At 46.9% G+C, this 12706-nt stretch overlaps 1 protein-coding gene across 2 annotated transcripts; it reads left to right on the forward strand.

The window, feature by feature from the left end:
• Positions 1-494: 494 nt before the first annotated feature.
• Dmp1 (dentin matrix acidic phosphoprotein 1) lies at positions 495-10528 on the forward strand. 2 transcript variants are annotated; one of them, XM_060381062.1, is made up of 6 exons: positions 495-566; positions 4253-4327; positions 4793-4840; positions 6854-6886; positions 7054-7098; positions 8328-10528. In XM_060381062.1, exons 2-6 carry the CDS (start codon positions 4274-4276, stop codon positions 9579-9581), a joined length of 1434 nt encoding a protein of 477 aa, XP_060237045.1. In that variant the 5' UTR covers positions 495-566; positions 4253-4273; the 3' UTR covers positions 9582-10528. The 2 variants fall into 2 exon arrangements, with proteins under 2 accessions (XP_060237045.1, XP_060237046.1); XM_060381063.1 differs by lacking the exons at positions 495-566; positions 4253-4327; positions 4793-4840; positions 6854-6886; positions 7054-7098 and adding an exon at positions 7805-8001.
• The last annotated feature ends 2178 nt before the right edge of the window (positions 10529-12706 follow it).

Here is a 12706-nt window from a genome sequence, read left to right on the forward strand (position 1 = left end):
TAAAGTGTGGGCAGTAGAGACTGTTAGAAGAGGAAGAGAAGAAATAGGAGCCTCTGTTCTCCCCACTGACAACTTAGGAAAATCTAGACTTCTCGGAGCTTACTTCATGTTCTCCCTGGAAATATACATCAACAGAAAAGTCTCTTCCCCTCTCTGACTCTCCTTTTCCCATCCCTGGTCTTCCGGGATCTGTCAGTGGGCAGGAGACATCGCCATTGTTTATAATGTCACAAGCGTGCATGGATGTGAATGACATATATTTAGAAAGCAAAATAAAGCTTTCGGAAGATCTTCAATTTAATGGAAACTAGTCTAGTCATTTGAGAACCACAGGAGCTTTTTAGAGAAAGCCTACTCGCGCCCAGTGGAGGAAGCGTGGGTGTATGGGGTCCCGGTGACACCTGTGATGTCAGTCCGGCCAGCCCGAGGCTGATTGGCCGTGGGGAGCTGCAGCAGAGTTTAAATTCTGCATTGTCCAGCAAGGGCGCGCTCAGAGCAGCAGCTGGACAGCAGCTAGATCCTCTGTGAGAACTTCAGCCTGGCTTCGACCTTGTGCGCTAGACAGGGTAAGGCATTTTCATCACTTCAACTCTAAAATAACTTTTGCTTTGGTCTTTGAAAACTACGAAATGCGTACATATTACAGGGCATTGGTTTCCAGAGGCAGATGGGGAGATCTGAGCTTTGAGTAAAACCAAGCCTTACTTTTGTTTTTGTGGTCCATGTCACAGTAGAAAATGATAATGGCATTAAAATGACATGTTAGGTCAAAGGGGCCAGGTATTTTCCTGGCAATGCTCTAATTAGATCTCTGTGTAATTGTGTCTGAAAGAGGATGTTTACCAAACAGGAGGCTGATGGGACAGTCCCCTTGGAGTTCAGCGTTAATTAATTAAACAAAGCTTTGACATGTAGCTCTCTTAGACACGGATACACGGAAGGCTCTAAACTAGGGTGGCAGGTAAATTAAACGCCCCCCCGGCCTTGTTCACTTAGAGAACAACAGTGGCCATGATGAATTGCGTATGCAGCTGAAAGATGATGCCAAGATCAGTGGGGTGAGCCAAGCACGTGATGATTACAGCTCGCACGGGGGTGGACGGGCATTCACGTTAGTATAGTGCTTTGCACGCAGATACACTGCAATAAATGCTGAGTGCGGTTGCCTCGTAGGACATTTTCTGAGATGCAGGGATGCACATATAGATACACAGCTATACACACATGTATATGAGTGTGCATGTACATGCATATACATATAATCCCATCAGACACGATTTCACTCTCTTCATCGACTTCATTTCATCAGTAGCTGGCGTGGCTGTCCTCCACCACAGAGCGTGGTCAGGCCGCACATTTCTCATGACATCCGGAAGAGGCTGCCTGGAGTGAGTGAGCTGCCTTCTTCCAGAGCAGCGACCAGCTCGTGTTTCTGAGTAACCGACACTCTCTCGGACTGTCCTCCCTAGCCCTTGTTGATATCAAACACGTGAACAAATTTTCTGACGGTCATTTACTCTGGCTACTGTTCACCGAATGGTGATGCAGCTCAGGGTGCCTCTGATGTTTAGGGGTGTTTATAACCTGTATTTGGGGCACTTTGTGGTTATTTTACTGTGGATGAAGGTGTATAATATCAGGTTGATAGGAATTGTCCCAGACACAAGCACAGTTACTGCAAAGACCAGAAGTTTTTATTTGTTCATTTAGTTCCTTGAATTCTAATAGAGTTTAGAATTCCACTCTATTTCCAAAGAGGAATGTTGGAGAAATTAAGGTGGTGCTGATTAGTTGCTTGTAGTAATAACACTTAATGACACCTATTGCTTTTCTAGTACAAGTATTATATCTCAGCACCTAGAATGGTGCCTGGCATGTAGGCTGTTCTCAACAAGTGTTTATTAATGACAAATGAATAAACAAACAAATAAATAAATAGTTCATTAGTATTATCAATAAGGTTAACAATAAGAAGCAAATAAAGCTGTTGTTTCCCAAGGGTTTAAAAAATATCCTGTAGACTTTTCATTCTGTGAGTTCCTTCCTTTGGACCATTTCTAAAACAAGTTACTTTACTTAACATAGAGCTTTGAACACACATGGAAACACAGTCCCTTTCCAGAGCCTGACTCGGTCTTTTCAACTCCAGGCTAACAATTCAGAACTGCTGAGTCTCTAGAACAGTGGCTTTCGAACAGATGCAGTTTAAGTCATGGTTGCTGAGTTCCATCCCTTGGCTGCCCTTACACCCATGTAACAAATGCAGAGATCCTGTAGCCAGCCACTGAAGGAGAGCTATGGCCCTGGACGCATGCTCTGCAGGCCTGCGGCTACCTTGTTAACCTCGTAATCTGGATCCTGAGCTCACATCTGCTTACGTGTTTTCTTAGAAAGTGGCTAAGAGGTTGACAAAAGTCTGGCATTTTCACTTGGAAATATACCTCACAAAAACACCAAAGGCACAACAAAAATACCAATTGAAAACCCAATATAGGATTTGACCTTCTGCAATGGGATTATGGTCTCTGGCAGCCAACCTCAGATCTCTTGTGACACTGGGTTGTCTTGTTTTGGTCTCCCAGTCTTCTATTTGGGAAATTACTGTTTTAGGTCGGGATGTGAATAGTGCCACCAGAAGCCTGAGCAAGTTAGGGCGACTTCCTTAGGCTGCAGGCCATTCCACTCCTGAGGGGCGAGAACCACACCACACCCTTCCTGGGGGAAACCTACAGCCTTACTTGGTTTAGCGTAACTGCACATTGCATCTTTCCACTTGTCAGTTATTAGATAATAGAGAAATTAAATGCAAGAAAACTCAGTAGTCACCGGTGTTTTCTAGGATATTTGAGTTATGAAGTTATAAGTCTATTCAAATTGTAAAATCGGGAAATTGTGAAATGCGGGAAATTTGCATAACTCCCCTTTTGCCTCTGCAAGCAAAGCTGTTGACGCATAGTTATTTTGAGAAAATTGCATTTGGGAAGTTGGTTTACCTTATAAAAAGAATGAATCTAAGAACTTAAAAGTGTTTTGGTTATAAGAAGCAACATTTCTTGGATTAGACTTATTTTAGGTACAGCTGAATGTTTTATTATATGTTCTTTTCAGCTGATATTAGGTAAAGAATGTAAATAAATTTATATAATATGAAAACTATGCAGTATGTTAAATTACAGTGAAGTTTTTTTTTTTATTATTTATTTTATTTATTTCCAAGATGATACCAATAGATGGCAAGGGCTGTAAATTTACGGCTTTAATGTCTTTTCACTGTATAGCATGCATTCATATGTAAAGAAAGAAACTAATGAACACGTGGCTTGAAATGAACTTGCAGAATTTCTTAAAACACGTGAACGTCAATCAAGTATGTCTGTCAGGGCAGCTGTGAGGGTTCAGCACGGCAGGAAAACTGTTTCCCTTCAGACTGTTTTGATGACTTTTTACATCACCATTGAGTAGGCCTATGGCAACATAAAGAACTAATTATTCTTGAAGCCACTGGATCACAAAGTCTGTGAAAAGTGCAGCTTGATTTGGCCTGTTTTCTCTTGGTGTGAGTCACAAGTGTGCCCCAAACCGCTCGTCTTCTGGGGTCCCTCGGTGCTGTGAATGGCACCTGGGTGAACTCAGCATCAGCAGGCGATGGTGTGACTGGCAGCAACACAGCAGGCCTTCAGAGCTTCCTGAGGCTGCAATGCAAAGCCTGCCACAGCGCGAGGCTCGAGGGCCAAGAGAGCACGAGAGCAGGTTATTTCTGTCTGACTTTAATTATAAAGATGACTGAAGACGCGCGCACACGCACACACACGCACCTACACACTCACTACACAAGCGTGAACTGCGTTTACCAGAATCCCCTTAAGGATATTTTCACCACCTACAAAAGCCCTCCCACCATCCCTTCCCATGACCCCATCTTTCCAAGCCCCGAAAACTGCAGGCCTGCTTTCTGTGTCTAAACATGCGCCCCTTCTAGACAATTTCCATGCGTGGAACCATACAGCTGTGCTCTCTTAGGCCTGGCGTCTTTTCAGCCTGCATGAGGCTGTCAAGGCACCTCTGCACATGTCAGTGCTTCGTTCTATTCTATGGCCAAGTGCTATTCCGTCACGCAGATGCAGTACATATCATTCATTCATTCATTCATTCACTCATCAAGGAACATATTTATGATTTTTTTTATAAAAATGTGAAAATGAAAGCATCTTGATTTCTGCATTGACTGAGACATCTATGACTTTCATTACAGGTAGAGGAATCACAGCCAAATATGAAGGCGGTTATCCTAGTCATATTCCTTTGGGGGCTAGCCTGTGCTCTCCCAGTAAGTACACCTCCCTTATACCCCTGAAACAGCGTCGTTTTCAACGACTACCATCCAGCTGCCCATGTAATAGTGTGAGAAATGACTGTAGTAGTCTTTTGTATTGGAAGCTTTTTTTTTTTTTTTAATACACCAGCCAAGTCATCTCTTAGTCCGCTCTTTTCCACTCATACAGCTATGACTGAAATCTTTTCCCTCGTAGCAATGGTCTTCCAAACGTCATCCCTGAGCTGCAGATTCAGCATTAATTAGGACTTTATTAGAAATCTGCATTCTTGACTCCTACCTCAGATCTACTACCCAGTTTTGTAGGAATGGACCCAGACAGCTGAGTTTTGGCAAGGCCACCAGGTGATCCTAAGCTAGGCTAAAAGGCAACTGTTCCTGCGCCCAGTGTGGGAAGTGTTGAGAAATGCTGCCTTGAGACTTTCCCTGTGGACTGATGGAGTATATTCTGCTTTCTAGGTCGCCAGATATCAAAACACTGAATCCGAAAGCTCCGAAGAGTGGATGGTGGGTAGAAATAAGACATCCTGAAATATTTTAATTTTAATATGTGGTTTGTATGATCTAAGGACTCAGCGGTGAACGTGACTGGTATCTAGACACCTAAGCTCTAGGTAGGAAGAACTATGGTGTTTGAGTTGATGAGATAAACCAGTGCATCAGTTCCCACATAGTGTAGTGTGGTAAGGAAACTCCTGGCTTTATTCTTGTAATGATGGGCGCAGGGAGGTGTCTTACAGTGACCCAGCAGTTCTTGAGTGATTGGAACTTGAAGTCTGTGTAGACAAGAGCGGGCTACAAGACAAGGCACAGGGCTCCAAGTGACGAGGAAAGAAGGACGAAGAGATACTAGCCTCCTTGTCATGATGGTGGGTTGCTGGGTGCTGACTCTCACTCGCTCTTTACCAGCTGCCAGGCAGAGGCTCAAGTATTGTGTATGTGTCCTATTTCCCAGCTTCCTACCAATGCAATGGGCAGGACAGATTTTATTCCCACTGATCAACAGAAATGGAAGCACGGAGATTAATGTAGCCTGTCCAGGTTATATAGTCAATAACTTCTAGAGGCTGACTTTAAATGAGGGTGGCTGAAGGGTCTGCATTTTTACTCAGTATGATAGACCCCTCCCGGAAGGGAGCCAGGGCCAAGAGGCCTGCAGTTCTCAAGACTGGTACCAGAGGTCAAGACTAAGGAAGCCCTAAGTCCCAGCACCAGAGTCAAGGCTAAGAAAGTGCTAAGTGTGAGCACTTTGTTCACTGGAGGCTTTTTCATATGACGCAGAGTGGGCCCAGTGCCCTTGGAACTTAGCAAACTAAGTCAGAAGCCTGGAGTTGGGTCCAGCCCCTGCCCCAGGTGAGAATCAGCACTGCAGGGTAAATTATGAACTCTTGTCTTTTGGCTGGCTAATTTAAGTGCATCCACTGCAGATTTTCTCTCTCATTTAAATAGAGACTTAGAGACACACCCTGCTCTCAAGTCAAATATCAAGTCATATGAAAAACACCCTCTGGCTGTTAATCCCAAGGATAGCAGACTGGAGCAGTTTGCCATTGTGCTTGCTTGCTGGGTCTTGGAGCAGAGACAAACAGTTGCAGCTTTTTTCTCTGAGATACTCCATCACACCTTGAAAGGGTGATGGAGTACATGCCAGCACAGCTCTGTCCTCTTCTATTTAGTGCCCTGGGCGCATCACATAGGACTCTTCCTTCTGTGTTTAAGGTGAAGGAGAAGAGCAGAGCTGGTGGAGAAGGGGGATGGGGCAGCGTTTGCTCAGCGATTATGAGCCAATGCTCACAGCTTTGCAGATGATGAGACTCCGGAAGGTGAAAGGAGTCACAGCTGTGACTGTCACAGTTCTATTTAACATCCACCTTTGATGTCGGCTCCTCTGCTGACTCCACCAGGAGTTTCATTCCTTTCTCGATTTGGTCTTGTCTCTTCTTGAATTTTGTGAGGTGGAAACACTGAAAATAGATTATTTCTTTAATTTATGTCACATTGAACAATACCAAAGAGGTTCCCATGCCATTGGCTGAATCTGTTCTCACAGCAGTGCCTGGTGATTTTCTTAATGTATGTATAAGTGAGTTGGCCACCCTTCCATTGATCAGCCATTCCAGACTGCCAAGCCTTAAGCATTTCCTGGGCATATGGCCGTCCATGCTAACACAAGACGGATGTTTTAAAGGAAAACCCAAAGCCGTGGGTTAACTGATACTTGGCTCCAGATTCTGAGCCCCAGTGTTGTCCTGTATCACATTTTCTTTCAGTTGTAGGAGCCGCCAACTCTAGAGCATGTTAAATTCAGGCAAAGTGTAAGAAATATAGTAATCTTCTATGTCTACTTCAACACATTTCAGGTTGTCACTTATTTCGCCTTAGATTTTAGACATTTTATCATGATATCGGATTATGATACTTATCCCTGGCATTTAAAAATCACCTGAAATTCTTCTATGTTTTTTTCAGCAACATAGCCTAACTCTGAAGAAATAACTCACTTTTCTTCCTTCTACACAGGGCAATTTGGCTCAGTCCCCACCGCCACCCACGGTAACTATTTCATTTGTTCTCATCGTGAATGTCTCATGAAGTGACTTTACTGTGCTCCTTTCCCCATTCTGAGAGTAGTGAATATAAATGCGGAGCAAGTGATATGTATCATGTTTTTCTTTGGGATTTACAAAAAGGAAAATAAACATTTTTCTTCTCCCTTTCAGAACAGTGAGTCATCAGAAGAAAGTAAAGTTAGCTCAGAGGAACAGGTAATTAAACACACTTCCTCGGCGTCTCTGGCTGCTTAGGAATTGAAGGGAAATGATGGGAGATTAAATTACCTGGCTGCAGTTCTAAATATAATATTTTCTAACCATTGGTTATGCAGGATAAACAGTCCCATAAAATAAAAAGGGAAAAATGAGACAAGAGAATTCAAATGGGGACATGCTGTTCATTCCATTTTTATCATCTGAAACATTGTGTCCCCAAATGTCCCTCCTACTTAAAAAAAGACAAACAAGAAGAGAAAAACAATTAACACACACACACACACTGACCGTGTTGGTTAAGTAGTGAAACCAGCTAAAACCAGCTGCATAGGGGTGTCTGTCCCTTTAAGGCAGTCCTAGGGGGTAAGAAAGGCAGAAGGCTAATATCTTTAATTTAGAAGTTGTGTGTGTGTGTGTGTTTACTGTGCTGTGTATTGGGGATCAAAGCCAGGGTCTCACACTTGCTCCACGGAGTGACCTCCCTAGCTCTGTGCAGCCATGATGAGCGAACAGTCCTGTGGGGATCCCGCAAATGCAGGAACCGGGTCCTTTCTGAAGTGCGGAGCCACGTTGTTCCTGTCAGGGCCACACGGGGGAGCTGAGTCACGAGCCTGATTGCTCCTATTTACTAAATAGTCACCATATTCGAGAGTATTAGAGAAGTGTAAAATCACAGCATGTGGGAAAACGAGTCTTTAGGGGAGGGTTTGTGATTTACAGACTCAGGGTCCAGTTTCCCCCGGGGGGTGGGTGGGGCAGAAAGCACTGCTTGAGACGGATTTGGTGGACGCTTAACAAGGCAGGGTAGGGTCTCAGCACGGAGAAATATGCCAGCAGCTAGGAATGATGGCTCATGCCCATCATTCAGCACTCAAGCGGCCGAGGCAAGAGGATCTCACTGTAAGTTCAAGTCCAGCCTGGGCTACGTGGTGAGTTCAAGGTCGGCACAGGCTACAGGATAAAAACACTGTCTCAAATAAATGAATGAATGGATGAATGAATGAATGAATGGATGAATGGATGAATGGATGAATGGATGAATGGATGAATGAATGAATTGAATGGAAGAAAGATTACGTTTCAGTTTAGCCTGCGTGTCCTTCTCATTGAAGTTCTGAGAGATGCAGGGGCATGGCGAGGAAAAGCAGAAAGAGCTGGTACTGTCTCTAGATAGTTCCCTCCTCATCCTCCCCGACGCCGACCCTCGCTGTTTTCTTTGACTTCAGGCCAATGATGAGCAGCAGTCCGACAGCTCGGAGTCAGCGGACCTGGGCCCCGACGGAGGCCAGTACAGAGCGGCGGGTGGTCCCTCCCTGAGCGCGGGGACGGACGCTGACAAGGAGGACGACGAAGACGACAGCGGCGACGACACCTTTGGTGACGGGGAAGACGGCCCGGGTCCTGAAGGAGGAGCGAGGGGAGGCCACTCGGGACTGGATGGTGATGATGAGGAGTCTGCAGACAGCACGCAGTCCGGTGGAGACGGCATCTCTCCAGATTCGCGCAGCAGTGACAGCAGCGAGCAGGGCGCCGCCGAGGAAGGGGACAGCGGGAGCGAGGAACGGCGGGTCGGAGGGGGCAGCGAGGGGGACAGCAGCCACGGGGACGGCTCGGAGTTCGACGACGAGGGGATGCTGAGCGACGACCCCGATGGCTTCGCCAGCGAGCGGGGCCGCCCCAGAACGAGCAGTGCGGGGCTCAGGTCCGGAGCATCTCCGGGGGACGGCAGGCCTTCCGAGGAGGACCACGGGGGCGAGCTCGCGGCCAGCGACAGCACGGAGACCCAGAGTGACTCCGCAGAGGACCAGAAGGAGAGCAGGAGCCAGTCCCAGGAGGACACAGCGGAGACTCAGTCCCAGGAGGACACAGCGGAGAGCCAGTCCCAGGAGGACACAGCAGAGAGCCAGTCGCAGGAGGACACAGCAGAGAGCCAGTCCCAGGAGGACACAGCGGAGAGCCAGTCCCAGGAGGACACAGCAGAGAGCCAGTCCCAGGAGGATGAGGGACAAGGCCCCAGCAGCGAGTCCCAGGAGAGCAGCAGCGAGTCTCAGGAAGGGGCAGCCGGCGAGTCCCGGGGAGACAATCCGGACAACACGAGCCAGGCAGGAGGGGACAGCTCGTCCAGCGAGGAGGAGGACGGCCCGGACGCACTGTCCAGCTCGGAGAGCCAGTCCACTGAGGAGGAGCAGGCGGACAGCGAGTCCAGCGAGAGCCTGGGCCTGTCGGAGGAGAGCCTGCAGTCCCAGAGCCAGGAGAGCAGGTCGGAGCAGGACAGCCGCTCCGAGGAGCAGGGCGACAGCGACAGCCAGGACAGCAGCCCGTCCAGGGAGGAGAGCAGCTCCGCGGAGAGCACCTCCAGCAGCGAGGAGGACGGCGGCCCCAAGAACATGGACACCGACACCAGGAAACTGACAGTTGACGCTTACCACAACAAGCCCGTCGGGGACCAGGACGACAACGATTGCCAAGACGGCTACTAGCGCTGGGGTGTCTAAGGACGTCTCTCACGGGGGTCCCAGGGGCAGGGGGTTCACCACAACTGTAATTTATTGATGCTTTGGCCAGAAGTAAAACCCGGGCCTTTTCTTTCTGTGAGGGGCTGCTGGGCACGAACGACACTGTTTTCTAGGGTTTCGCCCACTCCCTGGACGGTTTAAGTCTGTGAAATGGTGTCAGGGCACACGCAGTGAGAGGGAGGCGGGAATCGTGCACAGCAGCTTCACACATGAAATAGGCCCCTGCTCAGTAACCCCGCAGCTCTGAGGTTCCGTTAAGGAAGAGGCACAGCTGGCCTGGGGGTGCCTTAGGCTGAGCTTGCTCCCTCGGAGCTTGAGACATGCAAATCTAAACCGCTGGGGGATTCAAATGATGGGAGCCCGGGTGGCAACTTGGGTGTGGACAGAGGAGCGAGGCAGGGAGCTACCAGCTTGGCTCTGGAGAGTTAGAAGTTCGGGTAGCAAAGCCTGGAGTTGGAGGGTTACACAGTTTCTCCGTTGCAGACAATGTAATTCTACCTATTCTCGAGATAAACAGCATTCACTCTTACACAATCAAATATTTACTGTGTAAAAAGCATTCTCAAACTATGGCACAATCCAAGATAAACGGCCTTTCCAATTAATTTAACCATTTCGTGCTTTTGTTCACACGGCCTCACTGACTCTCTGACGCTGACGTGGATAATTTGGTTGGGAGGTGGGAGGATAAATAATTTAAAAACAGTGATGTATAGCTTTATTTTTTTCCAGATTATCTGTCTTCAGGGCAAAAACCATACCCTGAGTCCTTTACATGTTTTGCACATAGCAAAATTCTGTAAATGGGACTGTTTATTTTTTGTTGTTGTTGTTATTGGTGGTTTTTTTTTCAAGCAACATTTAAGTGTTACCTCATGAGAAAGTATTCGTTTTGTAATAAAGATAATAATTCCCAGAAGAATTGTGTGCTTAGTTATTACGCTGCCTTTGATTATTACTGTTGGCCTTCCTGCTTGGATGAAAGGGTGTCCTGGGACCCAGGAACCACACAGCTCTGAGAGGAAGCCTTCTCAGCAGAGGTGCCGCAGCGCCCAGGGGAGGGCATCCCCAGCTGAGCTGAGGCACCCAGGAGCGTCAGCCCTGCTCCACATCTTTGCTGCTTCTCTTCATTGCTTCCTGGCGTCTTCCAGTGATAGAGTCACAGCAGGCAGCAAATCTCATAAGACAGGTTTATTGGGAGGGTCCAGGGTATGGAGGGATGAATCCAGCAGCAGCTGCCTCTGCTTCTGGGAGAAAACAGCAGGGACCTGAGTGGACACTGCTTTTATGTGGGATTTCTTAGGGGGTGGAGCTTTCCAGGCAGAGGTTTTCAGGGTGGGGATTGGTGAGATTTCAAGTCCCGAGCTTTGGGGAGCTCAGATATTGGTGGGCTTTCCTGTTAGGGATTGGTGGGATCTTGTTCAGACTCTTCATCTAAATTTAGCATAATCTGAGAAGGGTCCTATTGAGGGACTGGAGATGACCTTTGTGGCAATTACAGAAGGTAGAAACACTGTTCTGACAGTTAGGGAGGTCTTGGAGAGGGGTCTGGCTGCTGGATCTCCTCAGGCAGGTACCTGGCTTCTTTCCTGTCTTGAGGGATTACAAATTTTGCAGAGTATACAAAGGGAGCATATTAAGTCAGTGTGAATAGCCAACAATTATGATGTATTCATGGTAGGCAAAAATAAATAAAAAATAAATATATACATAAATAGATAGATAGATAAATAAATAAAACATTTCCATCAAGAACTAAGGTCACAGGTGGAACTTTAAACTGAGATCATTCACACACAGCTGGTAGATCTTGCTGTTGTGAGTGAGTGTGGGAAACCGAGATGAGGGTGTAAACAACTTGCTTCTTTCCCGTTGTACGTATTTAAAAATGGTGGTTCTGGGCCTGCAGCCCCCTGGAGGGGCTTTGATGGATTGGACAACTTCCTACCCCTCCCACCCCTAATGCACCCCTGACCAGATGGCGTAGGCCTGCTTGATACTGCAGACACGGAGCTAACAGGTGCAGCATTTGGGAACCTGGCACACATACGTCATTGGTTCTCACAAGAAAACATTTAAGACACAACCAGTCAGCAGAACAAAATCCGAGTTTTTTTTTTTTAAGAAACTACCTATTTGAGGCTTAGTTACAGTAGAACTTCTCTGAGTTTTCCTTGTTTATTGTTTATATATATTTAAATCAGAATTGGCTCCATTGTCAAGATAAATCACCATTTAAATGTATTAAGGGTCTCCCTCTGCTCTTGTTCTGTTAGGGGTTCAGGAATAGCCACTCTAAGCTCAACAGATGATTATTAAATGCTAAACAGGAACTGACGGGCCAGGGCCACAACCTGGACTCGGGAGCCAGACTATGACTGGTCTCCTCCTAAAACAGGTTTTTTATACAAAAACAAGCAAACAACAACAACAACAAAAACAAACAAACAAAAACTGTGACCAGGTAACAACTAAATAACAAAACTGTAGCCAGGTGCAGGAAACCACAACTAGGTAACAGCCAGGTACCCAACTCCTGACCAGGTATCCAGGTGCAGAAAGCAACATCATTTTGGCCAGCTAGACAAAGGGTTTCTAACTGACCTTTAATTTGATCTGCTTGGCAGTTGGAGACTTCATAGAGTGTCCAGGTAACAAAGCACACAATTTTGAGAAATGCAACCACAGAGACATACTTGGAGGCAAGAACAATGGCTTCCAGTATGCTAAGGGCTACAGCAGGTGTTAACAGAGGAGCCACAGTTAAGCATGGCAAGAACTGAAGAAGGTCTCAACAGAGGGGCGGCAGAATTTAAGCAGGTGACAGCAGTAGCACAACACAGGACACAGAAGACGTCACAGCCAGAGCAGCAGCTTCCGACTACAGCACCCACGGTCGGAAAGCCTGCCTGCCACCTTTCAACACGGCTCATGATTATTATTTTAAGCAATTGAATATACATGAAGCGGCTGCTCAGAGGCCCTGTGTCCTGCAGCTGACATGAAAGGCAATGCCTCCATCCTCTGTGTAACCCAGTCTGGCCTCTGTGAACCTTGGGCCTGGAGACCTGGATGTTCTGAAGGGGAAG

This window comes from Meriones unguiculatus, chromosome 3, assembly GCF_030254825.1.
Source record: "Meriones unguiculatus strain TT.TT164.6M chromosome 3, Bangor_MerUng_6.1, whole genome shotgun sequence".
NCBI lineage: Eukaryota > Metazoa > Chordata > Mammalia > Rodentia > Muridae > Meriones > Meriones unguiculatus.